Source organism: Eptatretus burgeri, chromosome 10, assembly GCF_056783735.1.
Source record: "Eptatretus burgeri isolate ZD-2024b chromosome 10, Ebu_testis_v1, whole genome shotgun sequence".
In the NCBI taxonomy this organism is placed as follows: domain Eukaryota; kingdom Metazoa; phylum Chordata; class Myxini; order Myxiniformes; family Myxinidae; genus Eptatretus; species Eptatretus burgeri.
In genome coordinates, this window is record NC_140970.1 from 105,423,359 (window position 1) to 105,443,752 (window position 20,394).

General features: G+C 43.7%; 1 protein-coding gene across 2 annotated transcripts in view; it reads right to left on the reverse strand.

The window, feature by feature from the left end:
• The window catches only part of LOC147019368 (rho guanine nucleotide exchange factor 17-like), a 223,311-nt gene that overhangs the window by 22,544 nt on the left and 180,373 nt on the right, over nucleotides 1–20,394 (reverse strand). The window contains exons 18-20 of one of the 2 annotated variants that reach the window (XM_085899823.1): nucleotides 13,828–13,976; nucleotides 7,483–7,663; nucleotides 5,466–5,720 (exon numbers count right to left, since the gene is read on the reverse strand). In XM_085899823.1, coding sequence (XP_085755949.1) covers nucleotides 5,466–5,720; nucleotides 7,483–7,663; nucleotides 13,828–13,976 — 585 coding nt within the window. The remainder of the gene's footprint in view (nucleotides 1–5,465; nucleotides 5,721–7,482; nucleotides 7,664–13,827; nucleotides 13,977–20,394) is intronic. The other variant, XM_085899824.1, reaches the window with a different exon arrangement.

Consider the following 20,394-nt stretch of genomic DNA (forward strand, 5'->3'; position numbering starts at 1 on the left):
GACTGCTGTAGGTGCTGGTGTTCAAGCAGATGGTGGCGAACCCTATCAATAATTAACAGAGCAAAGACCTTGCCAAGCACTGAGGGCAGCGTCACCCCTCGGTCGATGTTGCAAACCTGGCGATCAACCTGCGGTGCATCACATGGGAATGTCAGCATCTCTGATCTTGATTTCGCAGATGATTCAGTCATCTTTGTGGAGACGCTGGATAACATTATGGTGGCACTCAAGGCACTGAATGAGGAGTCAGAGCCACTGGGATTACGGAATTCTTGGGTCAAAATTAAGATCCAGGCTTTCAATGACATCTTGGATGCTGCTATCTTGTCTGTACCTGTTTATGGTGAGGATGTTGAGGTCGTGGAGAGATTCACTTACCTTGGCAGTGATATTCATGTCTCTGCTGGCTGTGAGTCAGAGGTCAATAGATGTCTGGGTCAGGCCTGGGGAGTCATGGATTCACTGGATCATGGGGTGTGACATTGTCTGTACCTATGCAGGAGGACGAAAGTCCAAGTCTTCAGGTCCTTGGTGCTTCCGGACTTGCTCTCCGGATGTGAGACTTCAATTCTGACCAGGGATCTGAGATGGAGACATATCTTTCGGTACCAGGTTTCTTTGGAGAATTCTTGGCTATCGCTGATTTGACTTTGTGTCCAATGAGCAGTTGCTGAGAGAAACCAAAATGATATTTATTACCTATATAGTCTGAGTGTCAGCTGCGGCTGTTTGGTGATGTTGCTCATTTTTCTGACGCTGATCCTGCTCACCAAATTCTCTCAGCGAGGGAGCCTCGTGAGTGGAGGAGGCCAACGGGCTGACTATGTGACTTGGTGTTGCAGCAGGTTGATCGGCATCTCAAGGAGATGGGGATGGGCTAGGCATCTGCATGGGGGATGGCTATGTGGAAACTGGATACAGCAACATGCTGCTCCAGCGTATGCCCCAATACCTGACCTGACCTGACGAGGACCAACTCAAAGCTCCTTTCTCCTCACAGGACATCACTTTCTCCCATCTCATCTTGTGTGAGCCTCTTTGTCATTGGTCCACATCCAATGTGGGTGGGTCCACAATGCAGCTTGTGGGAAACTGCCGCTGTTTCTGAAGGAACTGCAACCTGCCCCTCCTTTCACGCGCCCAAGGTAGCGACGAAGGCCCTCGCTCCCTCCCTCACGCATAAGCGTTCATTGTACAGTGTGCCACTGCTTCCTGCATGTGAGATGTACCACACTCCACCACGTACAGGAAAAGTGTTGCACTTCATGCCAAGGACATGCCTATGAGAAGGGACAAAGTCCGATGTGGTGAAGGTAATCTGATCGGCCCAAAGGATTAATGACCACAGATCGACCGAATGTGCCCAATTAAACAATGTGCGGATGGAATGGCAAACAGAGAGGGATGCAAGACGGACCGAGGGACGACCGACCGGCTGCGGGGTTGAAGGTAAGACTGATGTGGTGAAGGATGGATTGTTGAATTGAAGTTTGGTGAAGGGGGTTGTTGGTGGATGGAGAAAAGCAGAGGGGGAATTGTTGGAATGGACCAATGAGGTGAAGGAGGGATTATAAGTAGCAGAGGATTTGGAATGGACCAGTGGAGTTTTGAAAAAAAGGGGGGATTGAAAGATTGAAAGCAACAAAGGGGGGAATTGTTGGAACAGATTGATGGGGTGAAGGAGGAAAGATTGAGTATGTTTGATAAGACGGTTTCCAAAACCATCAAAATATGCTTGATATTCTATGGGATGAAAGGGGTGATATAAGGGCGGTGAGGACTGTTGAGGAGGAAGAAGTTAAAGAGGAAAAAAAGAGAGGATGAATAAATATCAAAGCATGGAAATCAGTGAAATTATAAAAAAAAAAAACTTGATGAATTACAAAACAAATTTCAACAAAGAGGTCATCTTAATGAGGATGAAAATGAAGAAACAACAATTCTAATACCAACACTCACTTTAAAAAAAAAAAACACCAGGGACAAGAGTTAAACGAGAGAGTGATGATGAAGAAAAAGATTATGTACTTGATGATGTTGATGTTATTCACGTTGGTTAAACATTCTTATGATTACAATATAGAAAATTGTATTTAATTTCTGATGTTTAGAGTTATTTTTTATGAGTCCATGAAATATCGTCAAACAGGGAAGTGGCGACAAAAGTCTTTGAGTGCGGGGCTTCAAAAGTCTGTGGATAACCACGGACAATATATTATTGAGATAAATAATTTAAGACGAGAGCCAAAAGTTCAAATGGGAAATTATTGGTCAAATGTTCAAAAGGCTCGTTGTTTTTGGGGACCCGTGAGGGATAAATAGGCAGATGGAATATTTCTGAAAAAAAAAATCGACTTGTGGATGGATATCCTTGTGGGAGAAATAGGTAAGACTTTCTTGGGGTGGTCAAATAGATTTTTCCTGTTTACTTCAAGGTAAATTATGGGATAGATAGCTTTCATCCGCAGCCTGATGGAGTACTGCTCTCCCCCCTCAGGGCTGGTGCTCCTGCCTCTCACATTTCTCAGCTTCATGCTGTGGAAACCAAGGCATTTAGTATCATTGGTATCTCCCGTGATGAGGCTGAGTCGTTCGGCCTCTCACACTCTCACTGCAGGCAGGTCGGTGGTCTTTCTGTATTCTACCATCTCTTCTCCGGTCTAGACCCCCCCCCCCTGCTCTGTCTGCGATATGTCCCCACCATATTTCCGCAGGGCGCTCAAGGTCCGCCAACAACCCCCTTCTGGTAAAACTACTAAAATCACAAATCACTGCTCACTTTCACTCTTTCATTCCTCTTGTTCCCCGCCTTTGGAATAAACTCCCTCACTCTATTCAATCCCATTCTTCCCTCCAGGCCTTCAAAACAGCTGTTCATCACCACCTCTTATCATCCCCCATCCAAATCCTCGATCTTTTCTACCCCCGATAATCCACCCAAGCCCACCTCCTTCAAATTCCCTGCTTTCCTTCCTGAAAGTCCCTGTAATGTCCATCTTGTATTCCCAGTGTTCCCCACCCCATCCCTCTCCCTTCCACAGATCTCCTAATGTCTCTGTTCTCCACTGTTTTGTCCTTCCCACTCCCACCCTTCTTGTCTCCTGCCCCCCCCCCTGCTGTGCATTGTGTTAGCTCTCATACGAGCCGTGACAATGCATACAAAAAAACAAAAAAAGATGAATACATGGAATACACAAACACTGTGAGAGATAAACGTATGAAATGAGACAGGTTGGAACATTGGTCTGGCAGGGATTATTAGACAGAAGATTATTAGACAGAAGATCTCATGGGACAGGGGAATCATTGTTCATGAGCTATTGGTCAATGAACAAATGAACTCATGAAACCGATGAGACTTGTGGATTGGATGGGGGGAAATTTATAGTCAAATGTTCAAATTGGATATTATTAGTCAAAAGGACCGAGGCTTGTCCCCTTCGGGGACTCAGCTTGGGGCAAATAGACAGATGTGCTATTTCCATAAAATAGACTTGTAGATGTCTCTTTGGGATAAATACAGTGTCGATAGAAAGTCTACACCCCCTTTCAAAATTTTTACCTTTTGTTTCCTTATAGCCTGGAATTAAATTGCATTGAATCAGACTTTTTCCACCTTTATTTACACATCGTAACCAACAACTTCCAAATGAAAAACAAATTCTACAAATTTCAGAAAATTAATTAAAAATACAAAACTAGAATATCTTGGTTGGATCAGAGTCCACCCCCCTTGTAATAACAATAGTAAATTAGCTCAGGTGTAACCAATCACCTTCAAAATCACACACTAAGTTCATTGAGCTCCACCTGAGTTAAACTGTAGTGATTCTGATTATTTCAGAATATAATCAGCTGCTGGGTAGTGCATTTCACAGCAAAGACTCAACCATGAGCACCAAGGAGCTTTCAAAAGTCTTCCGGGATAAAGTTATGGAAATGCACAGATCAGGGGATGGGTATAAAAATATTTTAAACACCTTGAATATCCCTTGGAGCACAGTCAAGACAATCATTAAGAAGTCGAAGGTGTATGGTACCATGAAGACCCTGCCTAGATCAGGCCGTCCCTCCAAACTGGATGACCAAGTAAGGAGGAGAGTGATCAGAGAGGCCACCAAGAGGCTAATGACGATTTTGGAAGAGCTACATACCTTTATGGCAATGACTGGTCACTGTGTGCACATGACAACAACATCCCAAGCACTCTACAAGTCTGGCCTGTATGGTAGAGTGGTAAGAAGGAAGCCATTACTAAAAAAAGCCCACCTTGAGTCCTGTTTGAGGTATGCAAAAAAAACACTCCGGAGATTCTGAAGCCATGTGGCAAAAAGTTTTGTGTTCTGACGAAACCAAGATGGAACTTTTTGGCTTAAATGCAAAATGTTACGTTTGGTGCAAACCCAACACAGCACATCATCCAAAGAACACCATCCCTACTGTGAATCATGGAGATGGCAGCATCATGTTATGGGGATGTTTCTAATGAGCAGGGACTGGGGCACTTATCAGGATAGAAGGGAAAATAGATGGAGCAAAGTACAGAAAAATCCTAGAGGAAAACCTGCTTCCCTCTGCAAGAAAGCTGGAATTGGGACAGAAGTTCATCTTTCAGCATGACAACGACCCGAAGCACACAGCCAAAGCTACACTGGAGTGGCTGAGGAACAAAAAGATAAATGTCCTTGAGTGGCCCAGTCAGAGCCCAGACCTGAATCCAATCGTAAATCTGTGGCATGACTTGATATGAAGATTCCTGTCCATCAACGCTCCCCATGTAACTTCACTGAGCTTGAACAGTTTTGTTCAGAAGAATGGGTAAATATTGTCCAATGTAGGTGTGCAAAGTTGGTAGTGGCCTATCCCAACAGAATCACAGCTGTAATTGCTGCCAAAGGTGCTTCAACCAAGTTTTAACTCAGGGAGGGGGGGGGGGTTAGATGTTAGATGAGTTTCAACTCATCTAACTCAATAAACTTTATCATTAAGAAACCAGTGTGGCCTGTTCCAAGCCAAGGCATTGTTGAGCATTGTTGAGCAGGCCAAAAAATTGTGAATTGAGACCCCAGTGAGAGTTAGAGTTTGAGTTAGTGACCAAGGATGAGCCTTGATGAAGGATAATTAAATAAGGCCATTAATGATCTTCAAATGGGGTGTTTAAATTAACCCAAACACCCAGTTTTCATTCTTGCACTACCTTGGAGCTCCCTTAGTATACCTGAAAAGTTTGGGGCTGCTAATATAAGTTTCATAGTTTTGCAGTTATGGAGGAGACACACACAGACTGACTGATTGACTTGACTGATACACACACATTTATTATTATAGATTCTGTGAAGATTAAAATTAATAAAGCACATAATTTCAAACAAATATCACACAAACAATAAAATAATAAGGAAATCATTGTCATACAGTTGTGGACATGCTATTCTCTCATTCATTTCTCAAAACTTGAGCCTTACCATGTCCATCCCAACTCCAGTTGCCCGGCAGCTTGACAGCGGTGAGAAACCGAACATGGCCCGTATGACCATGTGAAACACCCACAACCCCTGGGTAATGCACTTCGGATGACCGTGATGTTGGGTTAAGTGGAGGCAAGGGCAGTGTGAGAAGCACCCCAGCACTCGTCCCCACCCAAAGAAGAGCATCGGTGGGCCGCAGAGCTGTGACTCGAAGGCATGCAGACTTATGCTGCCGGATGATTGCATCGCTTCCTATATGTAAATCAATGGAAGCAGAGGTCAAGTGTGCCTTTGAATTGAAATATCGAATTTCTGTACAATGCCAAACAATGGACTTTGAAAAGGAGAGAAAAGGCCGTCTTTGAATGTCACGTGACGAAAAAGTCAGTTTCTAAAAATTCATTGAAATAAAACGAAAATAATGAGCAACATTCACGTTTTTGTAGATTGTGAAAGAATTGTTAAGAGGTGGCACACTCAATGTCCGACTTTCATTCTGAGTGTTACTCCAGTGTGTAAAACCAACCCAAAATAAACAAAGGAGATTAGAGTGCGATGGAATATTAGGATGTATACAATCCATGCAATGACAACTTTTCACATTCCAAATATTCCTCTCTGAAATTTCACTTTCGTCATGCCATAATCACAGATTCCTCACTTCTCCCATATATTCAGTTTATTCCTCACTTCTCCCATATATTCCTCACTTCTCCCATATATTACTCACTTCTCCAGGATATTCCATATATTCCTCACTTCTCCCATATATTCCTCACTTATCCCATATATTCCTTTTATTCCTCACTTCTCCCATATATTCCTTTTATTCCTCACTTCTCCCATATATTCCTAACTTCTCCCAAATGTTCCTTTTATTCCTCACTTCTCTCATATATTCCTTTTATTCCTCACTTCTCCCATGTATTCCTCACTTCTCCCATGTATTCCTTTTATTCCTTACTTCTCCCATATATTTCTTTTATTCCTCACGTCTCCCATATATTCCTCACTTCTCCCATATATTCCTTTTATTCCTCACTTCTCCCATGTATTCCTCACTTCTCCCATATATTCCTCAATTCTCCAATATGTTCCTTTTATTCCTCACTTCTCTCATATATTCCTCACTTCTCCATATATTACTTTTATTCCTCACTTCTCCCATATATCCCATTTACTCTTCACTTCTCCCACATATTCCTTACTTCTCCCATATATTCCTCACTTCTCGCATATATTCCTTTTATTCCTCACTTCTCCCATATATCCTATTCATTCTTCACTTCTCTCATATAATCCTCACTTCCCACATTTATTCTTTATTCTTCACTTCTCCCATATATCGCATTCATTCTTCACTTCTCCCAAATATTCCTTTTATTCCTAGCTTCTCCCACATATTCCTCACTTCTCCCATATATTCCTTTTATTCCTCACTTCTCCCAAATGTTCCTTTTACTCCTCACTTCTCCCATATATTCCTTTTATTCCTCACTTATCCCATTTGTTCTTCACTTCTCCCATATATTCCTTTTATTCTTCACTTCTCCCATATTTTCCCTTTATTCTTCACTTCTCCCATATATTCCTCACTTCTCCAGGATATTCCATATATTCCTCACTTCTCCCATTTGTTCTTCACTTCTCCCATATATTCCTTTTATCCTTCACTTCTCCCATATATTCCCTTTATTCTTCACTTCTCCCATATATTCCTAACTTCTCCCATATATTCCTTTTACTCCTCACTTCTCCCATATATTCCTCACTTCTCCCATTTAATCCATTTATTTCTCACTTCTCCCATATATTCCTTACTTCTTCCATATATTCCTTTTGTTCTTCACTTCCTCCACATATCCCTCACTTCTACTGTATATTCCTCACTTCTCCCATCTCATTGGTGCTTTTCAATAAAAATCGAAAAATACAACAATCATGCTAATTTTCCTCATAATAGTTTTCATGAGAAATTGATCCATACCAACCACGATGGTATACATTCACCTACCAGCCAACACCCTTGAAACTGCTGGTGAGACATCAACAACAGTGATGCACTGGAAAGTATTGGGGTCAAACAAGGACAGCAAAGAGCTGCCCTGGAGGCTAGCAGCCACTGCACGGGCAGTTGCTACAAGGCAGGCCACTGGTCTCGGCACCTCCCCAGGTGATCCAACTGGTACATTGTGCTGTGGGGTGGGATTGGAAAGAATTGTTTTCATTATCAATATACTACGAAATGAACCGCAATTGTGAGACAAATTACAACATTTCAGGTACCTAGAACAATTAAGAAAATGATGCTTTCCACAATTTATAAAATCAAACCTATCTTTATTCTCTCTCGACACACACACACACACACACACACACACACACACACACACACACACACACACACACACACACACACACACACACACACACACACACACACACACACACACACACACACACACACACACGTATCATTTGCCGCCTCTCTCTTGCCTGGGACGGAAATCGGAGCACAATAGCTTGCCTACGATTGGTCATAACACGCAATATACACACGTATTATATGTGATATTATAGAAACATATATTATTCGTGACATTATATAAACACATATTATATGCGACATATTATACATATTACATACACACATATTATACGTGACATTATATAAACACATATTATACGTGACATTATATAAACACATATTGTTACGAATCTGGCAGCCATGAGCATTCAACATTCAGGCTCCCGTAGTTCAGTTATTTCGTTAAGTAAACGTGGATAGATAGCTCCCTTTCCCCTATGTTTAACGGGAACTGAGTGTACATGCGCTGTGAATTATTTTATAGTTAGGATTTTTACATCACCAACAACAACGACAACAACAACACTGCTCGCGTATTGTCCATGCTCTTCACATGCTCGCCTGCATGTGGGCGTGTGCGGAATTCCATGCCGCAGGTGGTGTGGATTTTGCACCAAATGTGGTCACGGAGCGTTTTGCTCTGGCTGTGCACCAAATAAGGGTATGCGTCATTTTCCGTCCAATGGGCGACGCGCGGACCAGAGCCGGGGCGGTCCTTTGCAAGAAGGCGGAGCCGCGACACGCCGTCCACCCAATGAGAGCAGGCGACGGGGGAGCGTACCCGCCCCGGAAAAGCGATGGAATTCATTAATGATTGCGTCCCGTCTGCTTGAGCGTGCTTCTGTCTGGGTCTGCGGCGGACTGCATCCCGTGCATCCGAGGCATCTCATCTGGCGCATTACTACAAGCGATCGACCATCCCATCACGGGAGATCACCTCGTCTCGCCTCCTGTGGGTTCGGCTGCCCTGGTCTGTTTTTTGGCGACTGGTGCTCTGGGAAGGTGTGGACGTCGAGCCGCGCGAATGCGGCCAGGTAGCCAGCACGTTCTCTTCCCTCAGCTCGTCTTGCCTCCAAGCTGAAGGGGCAATAAAGACCTCGAGGTCCATCTCTTTCTGGGTATTTGTGTGTGCGTGTATGTGTCCGTGGGCCCTGTCTCTAAGTAGAATTGTTTAAGGAATTGCTTGTGTATTTGATACCTTTCTTTATTCGTGATAACTCTGCTCTGTGTTCCCCTCCCTGATTATTGTTATAAATAAATTCCCCTCTTGTTGAATGTACCAGCTCGTTTCTGTGTTTCTTTCATTTACTTGGCATGCTGTGTATTGAGAGATAGCGAGGGTAAATTGCTCATTTGGTCCGGCGCGGCTCTGGGAACTCCGCTCGGTTACGCCGGATCCGAGTCGGTAACAGCGATTCGGTTCAGACAGAGTCGGCCGAGGGTGTGGTTCCCCGGTAGTTAGGCTGTGTGGGTATTTTGGTATATTGAAATTCGGCAATTAACCCTACGCCAAAGCCGTCGAAGTATTGGCGACCACGGTCCTTTAAGTGACCCGTCGGCTCCGGAGTTATCCGGGGTCATGACCTAAATTCCGGTGTGTTCGGTGGAGCTGACTCTACTGCTCCCCCTCGCGGTCGTGCTCGCCACCGATACCCGGCACCACAACCATATTGTATGTGACATATTATACGTGACATTATCTTCTTCTTCTTCTTCTTTCGGCTGCTCCCGTTAGGGGTCGCTACAGCGGATCATCCGCATGATCCGCATAGTGATTTGGCACATGTTTTACGCCGGATGCCCTTCCTTACGCAACCCTGGTCGCCTCTTACGACACAGGGAAATGGTACACCTATTTTAACCGGGGTATACACCGGCCCAGTATACTGGTACTCATTTCGCCGACCTCGGAAAGATGACAGGCTGAGTCAACCCCCTGGTGTATTAATTCAGTGGCCCAACGGGGCTTGAACTCAGGACCTTTTGGATCCCAAGCCGCTGCCCCAACCACTGCCCCAACACCAGGCTTATACGTGACATTATATAAACACATATTATATGTGATATATTATACGTGACATTATATAAACACATATTATATGTGACATATTATACGTGACATTATATAAACACATATCATATGTGATATATTATACGTGACATATTACACGTGACATTTTATAAACACATATTATATGTGACATATTATACGTATTACATACACACATATTACACGTGACATTATATAAACATATAATATGTGACATATTATACGTGACATTATATAAACACATTATGTGTGACATATTATACATTTTACATACACACATATTATACGTGACATTATATAAACACATATTATATGTGACATTATATAAACACATTATGTGTAACATATTATACGTGATATTATACATACACATATTATATGTGACATATTATACATTTTACATACACACACATAACACATTATGTGCAGACATATTATACACATTATATACACGTATTATACATGACATATTATACACACACATTGTCCATTACATATTATTCATATTCCATACACACATACATGACATATTTTACATATTATACATACACATATTATACAAATTGTAAACAGACATATTGTGGGAGGTGGGAGCGAAGGGGAATCTGAGCCAGAGTTATTCCTGGGGTGTGGGAGAGAGAGAGAGAGAGCAGTGCATGTTGAGTGAGAATAGAGTGTCTGATGAAGAGAGCAACTCTACCGCCAGGACGAGGTTCCGGTCTGCATTCCGGTGGAGGGAGTAACCAGGGAGAGATACTTGGGAGTCAGAGACGTTTTGGAGGAGGAAAGTTTCTGTGAAGCAGATTATGTCTGGTTTGTCAGTGGCAACCTGTATGGAAAGATGTCAGGTTTGAACGAAGGACCCTGAAGTTTGAGATCCACACTGTTAAGGAAGAGGGAGGGGAGAGGTTTTGGGTGCTCGGGAAGGGAGGGGAGGGGGAGAGAGGTAAGGAGAGTTGTTAAAAGAGTGTGGGGGATTGCAGAAGAGCCCGGGGAGAGGACTGGATGATAAGGAGAAAAAGGCTCGGTGCTGAAGGGTTGAGGTACAGCGGGGAGTAATAAGTGAGGGGCAGCGGGCAGTTGAGGATTGGAGGAAGTGGAGTGGTGAGGTGGAAGAGAAAGGGTGGGGGAAGGAGGCAGCTTTGTGGATGTTGGAGGGGGGCAACTTTGGGAAGGGGGAGTGAGGAGGAAGATTGGAGGGAGAAGGGTGAGAGGGGAGTTTTTGAGAAAAGTGAGAGGAAAACTTGGAAGGGGAAGAATGTGAAATGTGAAGGTTGCTTTGAGAGGGAGGGAGGTGAGACGATGAGAGCACGTCGGCCAAGGTGCAGGAGGGTGACGGGAGAGGTGAGGAGAGGGAGAGGGTGAGGATGAGACTTGGTGGAGGTATGGTGAAGAAGAGAGCAGACAGGGGGAGGTACAATATTTGAGGGGTTGGGAAGAGGAAGGGGGGGATGTGCTGAGAGGAAAGAAGGAGCATGTTTACGGTGATGAGTGTGTTGATTGAGAGAGAGAGGTGAATTATCTGTTCGGTTCAAATGGAGCCCACAGATGTTAGAACTCCACACAGTTTGGGACACCAGAGGAGCTGATACTGAAGCAGTAGACAGTTTAGAGGTGGCAAAAGCGGAGGTAGGATGAGGGGCAAGATGGGAGGTGTAAGGAGAGGGGATAACAGGTGAGGGGTTAGGAGGAGGTAGATTTAAGTAAATGGGGTGAATTGGCACTGAAGTTGGAAAAAAAGACGAGTGATGGAACACGAACATGCATCGCAAACTGGGATAAAAACTTTTTTTGAAGTTGGAGATGCAATAAAGGAGAATTAAGAGAATGGAGAAGAGGAACGTTGTAACAGTGGGACTTTTTAGACATGGAATGGAGGAAAGGTCGAATTGAAAACAGCCTCTTGAAGAAGATGAAGAAGAGGAGTAGTGAATTATGATACAATATTGAGAACCACACGTGTGAACGAGGAAGTTGGAACATTTTAAGAGACCGTTTTTATTATTGTTTTTTTATTTCTTGATAAAGATTACTTATAATTAGGAAAAGGAGAGGTTGAAGAAAAATCGTGTAGCTGTTGGTGAATTGGGATCGGCAAATGCAGAAGGAAGCTGGTAGCTCGATGAAAGTTACAGGAAGACGAAGAGGGGGTCGGGAAATCACGTGATTACGGGAGTTGTGAGGTCAAAAGTGAAAAGGTATAAAAAAAAATGTTTTCTTTTTTTTAAGTTTAGGTAAGATAAGGTAAAGGAAAGGTTGGAGAAAAAAATTATGAAGGTGTATGGTGAATGTGGGTCGGCAAAAGTGGAAAGAAGTTGGTAGATCAGCAGAAAGGGGAAGGAAGGAACAAGAAGAATTGGTGCAGGAAGTCACGTGGTTACGTGGAGTAAAAGGTGAGAAGGGAAAAGGGTTTTTTGTTGTATTTTTATGCCTCTGCGCCAAGGGTGCCGGAGGCATTATGTTTCCAGGTTGTCCGTCCGTCCGTCCGTTCGTCCATTCGTCCATCCGGATTTTCGTTTACACGATAACTCAAGAAGCAAATTGTAGAGTTTCATCAAACTTGGTAAAAAGGTAAAGTAAGACAGGTCAATTAAGTGACTAGATTTTGGGTGAAATGTGATAAATGTCAAGGGTCAAAGGTCAAGGTCAAACTCTGAAATTTTACTGTTTACGCCCTAACTCAAGAAATATTAGACAGAATTTCATCAAACTTGGTACAAAGGTAAAGTTAGACAGGGCAATTAACTGATTAGATTTTGGGCTAGATATGGTAAAGGTCAAGGGTCAAATATGTCAATACTCAAGTGTTTGTGCGGGAGAGCGGAGGCATACCCGTCGACTGCGTGCAGTCGAATTACTCTAGTTTACATTTTAAGACATGAAACAGAAGGTATAGTTTGAAGGGATAGAAGGAGGGTGGATGGGAAAAGTGGAGAGAAAAAAAAACCTGATGGTAATAAGGAGAAAATACAAAGAAACACGATCATGCACATCGACGGGAAGACGGGTCGGCCTCAAGGAAACCTGACATGACAAGACTGACAAATACACACCAACTCACACAAGTTTTGAAACAAAACCGATCTTGGAACACACAGTAAACGTGGAAGCAATGAAATCGACAGTCAAAACGCGACAAACAACCACCAGAACGTTATCTTTGAGAAAGTCGGCAGAGACCCCTGGAGTGAACCAACTCTCGATCAGAGTGATTGCTATTACTCTATGTGTTATACAACTAATAATTATTAAGCTATGAAAGAGTAATCAAACATTTTATATCAGGTGGTTTCAAAGACCGTGGTTTTAGATGGTGGGAAATGATCCGTGATTGCCAATGATGTATAAGGAGCCGTTTAAAAATTAATTAACACTATTTTTGATAAAATCTGACACCCCCTCACCCACACCCCTCTCGACAATGCTCCGTCATGCTAGACCAGAGGCGGGCACCCCCGAAGATATTATGGGTCATAACATGGAATACTACAACAATCGGGCCATAACATGGAATAAAATCTTGATGCGAGTAACAAGTTACACCGTAAGTCGGGTTTGATATTTAATTGTCTTCATTTACATAATACGTAAACATGAATAAATTCATTTGTTTTTGCCACTTTCCAATATGTATTCAGTACAGGACTCCAACTCGGACTTAGACTCAGAATTCCAAGTACTCGGACTCGGAACAGCTTGGACTCGGAGTTGGACTTGGACTCGGACAGGTGGACTCGACTACAACACTGCCACTAAGTGGTCTTTATCCAGGACAAGACAAACAATGAACATGCATTTGTGGCAATTGGTGAAAATTGAGGTGCAAAAAAATGACAGGTGGATCGTTGCTTTTGAAGCTTCATTCCTTTGTCCCTAATCTCCCTCTAAAAAAAAAAATAATAATAAAAGCAACCATTAAGAACAAAATATGTATGACAAACCTCAACATGAAGCTTTTGTGGATCAAGCACGAGCAACAAGCTGAGGCCTCCACACCAGAGCCGGCCCTCCGCAACCGCCATTCCAACAACTGGCACTGCTGCCGATCCCAGAGGGAGCACATGTGGCTTGTTCAGTTCCCAAACACCACCTGCGAATCCATGTATGTGGTACTCTAAGTTACCCAAAAGCTTGACCAGCACAAACGTATTCATACATGAGTGTGATTTCAAATGAATAACAGGAAATTATGAAACAATGAGTAACGTATCCTTTGTGTCTTGATCTGACCAACAAAGATGTTTACGATATGGACATCAAGTCACGACGTATAATTGACCACAGTGCACTTAACTGAAGATCTGTCAGGCATGAGCAAGCAAGCAAGGATGAGACTACACTAGGATGGGACTGCAGCTTACACCGGGAATAGATAAGCTTTCGCTTCACGCATTCTTCAATTGGTCAACAGAAAAACAGCCAAGGATGCAGACGAATGAGTCATGATGTAAAATATCCCTCATTCACCAAATCAGAAACAGCTTTATGAAACTCTTGTAAATTTGTTTAAAATGACCTCTGTGGTACAACAGGTCAAAGTTGTGAGTTCTCTCCGGACCCCTTCATAAATGAGTGGTAAACTTGTGAATCTTCAATTAGTAAACCTGCCAACATTCAAAAAGTTCTCCAGATAAAGTGAGGACATCTTTTTTTTTGCCAATAGCAAATAACCATGCTGGTTCGATAGGGAATGGGATGTTGAAGACGATGTGGGCATATATTGAAGAAAGCCACGTTTGAATTTAATGAAGGTCATTTTCAAAGTTTACATGTGCGACATGCAGTTCCAATGAATCAGTTATTGGCAGGAACATGTCCGGGCCTTTATTGGCTTTTCTGGAAGTGCAAAATCTGAGAATGATCGATGGTTGCTGCTTGAGGAATGCCACAGAGGTGAAACACAAATGTTTCAGCTAGTGTTCCATCACGGCTGATACCACTGACAAGGTTAGGAAGTTCTTTGAAAGTTTTCTTGCAAGGCTTCTTTCCACGGCCTCGGAAGCATGAGGTTGAGTGACAACCAGTCAAAGCATGGAAGCTCAACCGGTCAGAGCAAGGAATCCTTTACCATCTGTGAAAGTGTCTTCATGATGATATTTGTGGGACAGTATTTTGGTTTCATGGATGTACCAGATAACATCCATGTTTCCACAACATTTCCGGAGACAAAGTGTCAGCGCAACAGCATCACTTCCCTGTCTCTGCAGACAGCACTGATTCATTCATACGCCATTTTAACTGCTTCACATGCAGGTTATACGAGTCTAGTTGTCAGCGTAATGAAACCACCTCCTGTTACTATCTCATATTACTCTTGTAGCAACTTTCCACTGGACATGAGGACATCAGAAGGAAACCTGGCAAGATCTGATCTGTTCTCCTCCGGTGCAATGAATTGGCTCCACACTTGCGCCTTTGGTGCATCTCATCAACCAATGATCTTTCAAATAGGTTTCTTCTTGCCAACACGTTTGGATCGTGGAGCTGTCTTGATTGACTGTGGTCCGATATATAGGTCAAAGACAATGCCCACTCTCGTTATTTTCCCTCTGAAGTGTTTCTTGATAGACTGCACACATACATCTGCATAGTCACCAAAGGTTTGGCAAGGTTCTGGTTTTCCAAATGCATGTATTAGCACATGATCGACCATTAATAATGATACAAGTCTTCAGTCCAGAATGTGAAACGTCTGATGGTACTTTGATTCCAGATGTCAGTGTGCAAAGTAGCTTTGCTTTAGGTGCAGAATTCAACTCACCAGGCACTTTATACATGGACAAAGGAACTCGAGATCGTTCATGCTTCAATACATTGATCACGCGCACTGGTTGACGAACACCAAAGGCATTGAACAGTCATTGAAGTAGCTTTCTGTCAACCTTGATGGCTTTTTGCCGTGTTTGCTTTACGGATACTGGTGTTTTGTACAGAAGAGTGAATGTCTTTCACTTGTTCTTCTTCAGTGCATGGAAGAAGCAGATACTCCCATCCATCAGGCACTCTTGTACACTTTTTGCAACCATTTGATATCCTCTCGTTTCTGCTGTAAGCAGGTCATTTACTGTTTCAGCAGGAATGCTATCTTTTGTTGATAGGGAAACAAGAACATCTTGATCTGAAGATGCTTCTCTTATTCTAAAGACTTCATGTCATTTTGATGTCAGCTTCTTGATGTCATCTATGTCATGAGTCATTCTAAATGTCATTCTATCCCAATGTGTTATGATTGTGGTCTCATCATTCTCCTCAAGGTCAAGAAGACATTTAGGGCCAAATTTATGAAAGGCGTTTAAGAGTTAAACGTGTGTAGAATCGCAAATCGTGCGATGATCACCCGTTCAAAGTTAATCGCCAATCGCTGAAGAATGATTATCTAATGCAGATCAAAACCAAAACACAAGCGTTTAAATAACAAAGAAACTTCCACACATCTGGGGTGAGGGCATGTTTAAGAGTACGTTTGAGGTCTTGAAGCAAACTTTGCATGGCTTACAATTTGAAGTTTACACGTGACAGGCTGCGAATATTTAGGTTTACACGTGTGAAGTTTACACGTGCGAATAGGCTGCGAAGTTTACACGTGACAGGCATTAGAGGTGCTTGGATTAGCTCAAGAGGAGGCAGAAGAGGATGGGAATAGGGCAGTTCACCACCAACGTGCATTGAGAATCCTCAAGGTCAAACTTGTTGGGTGTTACAGCATCATCATCCATGTCATTATGTAGTTGATCTAAGTCTCCTGCTTTGGTTGTCAATATCGGAACAATTTCTTTGCCCAGTTCACCGATCACAGCTCCCCAACTCCTGTTTTTTGTTTGTCGAGTTTCTTCTCATGAGCCAGTGCCTTTGCCTTCATCTTCATCCTCCTTCAGAGTTCTTGGAAGTCCCCGTCAGTAGATTTTGGGCACTCTGGGAAATGGGCCGCCATCCTTTTTGACATATCTTCCCATGTGAGCTGCTTTTTCTGATCGACATCCGTGTCACTTCTCCTGTCTTGGATAGTTCCTTGGTGAACTTTGATTCCTTTGATTAAACAAATTTGTTGCTCTAATGAAAAATTGTGCCCTCTTTTCTTCACCAACATGTTGTCGTTGGAACACACAAACTAAAAATTGATGTGTGTGAGGCCAATACGGAGTCATTTTGGTGAATTGGTGAGGTATCCTCTTCTATAGCACGCTGAGCAAAATAAATGTTTAAAAGGTATTGAATCATAATCTGAGTCTGAACTCTCAAACCTCTCTCCCTCCTCAAAATCCTGGTGGCGTTTAATCAAATCTGTTTCTGGTGTATGTTCCCCCTCCATCCCCTCCCTTACCTCAAATGGCCGCACTGCTGATTCCACACGTGATAAAGCTGAATGTCTAAACTCGGTGTTTGCAGCTAAATCTTGTGTCCTAAACCCATCACTATCTCTACCCACTTTACCCAGTCGCACCCAACTGTCCCTGGACTCTGTATCCTTTTCTCCTGACAAGGTGGAGAGCTTGCTTTCAAACCTCGAGTCAGATTCTGCAACCGGTCCAGACGGCATCAGCCCACGTGTCCTCAAAGCCTGCTCTTCTGCTCTTGCTCACCCTCTCTCTGTTCTATTCACCCTCTCATTTTCCCAAGGTCATCTGCCATCTGCTTGGAAATCTGCTAACATCACTGCCCTGCATAAAAAAGGTGCAAAAACAGATCCCTGTAACTACAGACCAATCAGCCTTCTCCCAATCATCAGCAAGGTTATGGAATCCATCATTGCTTCAGACATGAAATCCTTCCTCTTCTCCAATGGCTTGATTTCCAATCATCAATTTGGTTTCAGACCAGGTCACTCTACCCTGGATATGCTGCTACTGCTCTCCCATCAATGGATGGAGGTCCTCAATGCCAGACAGGAAATCCGAGCCGCATCCCTGGACATATCACGTGCTTTTGACACAGTCTGGCACCCTGCCCTACTCACCAAACTCTCTTCCCATGGTATTCAAGGCCATCTCCACTCATGGCTCGCAGACTTCCTCTCCTGTCGCAGTCAACGTGTGGCCCTAAATGGAGTTCTTTCATCCCCTCTTCCTGTGCAGGCTGGAGTTCCTCAAGGTAGCGTTCTGGGCCCTGTTCTTTTTCTGGTTTTCATCAATGATCTCTCGGACTCTCTGGAAAATCCTCTATTTCTCTTTGCCGACGACTCCACCCTCTGCCGTACCATCTGTCATCCCTCAGACCGGCAAGCAGCAGCTTCTTCGCTCACTGCAGATCTGGATAAAATCACAAACTGGTCCAACACGTGGAACATGTCTTTCAATCCACACAAATCTCACACTCTCACTATGTCTCTTCGAAAGGACCGTTTACAAAACCCCCCATCCACTTTCTCAACAATCCTCTGGAAGAAGTCTTTTCTTTCAAGCTTCTGGGTCTCACTATCTGCCATGACCTTTCCTGGGAAAGTCACATTTCCAACCTTGCCTCAAAAGCCAGTCGCCGACTGGGAATCCTCCGTCGTGCAAAGTCCTTCCTCGGCCCTCTTGAGCTCCTGACTACTTACAAAGCTTTTGTCCGTAGCCTGATGGAGTACTGCTCTTCCCTCTGGGCTGGTGCTCCTGCCTCCCACCTTTCTCGACTTCACGCTGTCGAAACCAGGGCTTTTAAGATCATTGGCATCTCCCGCAATGAAGCTGAGTCTTTGGGCCTCTCACTCAATCACCGCAGGTTGGTCGGTGGTCTTTCTGTCTTCTACCGACTCCTCTCCAGCCTTGCCCCCCCTGCTCTCTCTGCGATTTGTCCCAACCACATTTCCACAGGGCGCTCAAGGTCCGCCAACAACCCCCTTCTGGTAAAACTACCAAAATCACGAATCACTGCTCATCTTCACTCTTTCATTCCTCTTTTTTCCCGCCTTTGGAATAAACTTCCTCACTCTATTCTTCCCCATTCATCCCTCCAGGCTTTCAAAACAGCTGTTCACCACCACCTCTTATCTTCCCCCATCCAAATCCTCGATCTTTTCTACCCCCGATAATCCACCCAAGCCCACTTCCTTCAATTCTCCTGCTTTCCTTCCTGAAAGTCCCTGTAATGTCCATCTTCTCCTCGCCATGTTCCCCGTCCCATCCCCATCCCTCTCCCTTCCACAGTTCACCTGTGTCTGTTCCCCAATGTTTTGTCCCTTCCACTCCCACCCCTCTTGTCTCATGCCTCTTTGCTGTGAGTTGTGTGTTAGCTCTCATACGAGCCTCGACCAAGGTATACAAAAAAAAAAAAAAAAAAAAAATAACTTAGTCGTGAACAACTAACACTGAACAACAAATTTCAAAAATTTTTTTTTTACTGGAGATGTGTAAAGTGATTAAGACTAATTTGGGTACGCTGATTTCAAAAATCATAACCGTTTTGCTGTATCACGTCAGGATTTTCAGGAACAGAAATATTCCCATTGCCTAGAAGTCAGGATTTCAATGAAATTTACATATGTCTTTAACATGTCTATTTCGTACAATTGTTGTTAACTTGTGTTATATTTCTTTCTTTCAGATAAAGATGAGTAGGCGTTCCTGTACCAATCATCCTGACAACTTCTGTTATGTCTGTGGTCGGTATACCAAAAAAGATCAACAGCGAAGTATATCTACAGCAGTGAAAATGAAGGCCGCCTACTTTCACTACTTCGGGTGTAAGGTGGGGGACCAAGAACAGAGCTGGGCACCACACATCTGCTGCACAAGCTGTCACACAACCTTGACTCAGTGGTTGGTGGACAAGCGCGCGAGCATGCCATTTGCGGTGCCCATGATATGCCGTGAGCCGCAGAATCATCATGATGATTGTTATTTCTGCTGCACAAGCATCGCCGGCTTCAACAAGAAGAATAAAGGTCACATCAAGTACGCTGACTGCGTCTCTGCTCGTAAACCTGTGCCTCATGATGACGAGAACCCCGTTCCAACACCTCCAGCTGATCAGAACATAGCTGTAAGCAGTGGTGAAGAGGATGGTGATGATGAACCTTTTGAACCCGACACTCAAGAATCACACCTTCTGAACCAGGGAGACTTAAATGATCTTGTAAGAGATCTCTCGCTGTCAAAGGCGAAGGCAGAGCTGCTTGGATCAAGGCTGCAGCAGTGGAATCTACTTGAACCTAACACCAAGATATCCTTGTTCAGAGCACGTCACAGAAACATGGCTGAGTTCTTTGAGATGGAAGACACGATGACATTCTGCAGTGACATCAACGGTCTGTTGAAAGAACTTGGGTGTGATCACGATCCTGCAGACTGGCGCCTCTTCATCGACTCGGGGAAGAACAGCTTGAAGGCTGTTTTGCTCCACAATGGCAAAGAGAAACCATCAGTCCCACTGGCTCACGCGTTCGGCATGACAGAGACCTATGAGACCATGCGGCAGCTGCTTGATTCCATCAAGTACAATGACTTCAACTGGCACATCTGCGGAGACTTGAAAGTGGTGGCGCTGTTGTTAGGGCTGCAGTCAGGCTACACGAAATACATGTGCTTCCT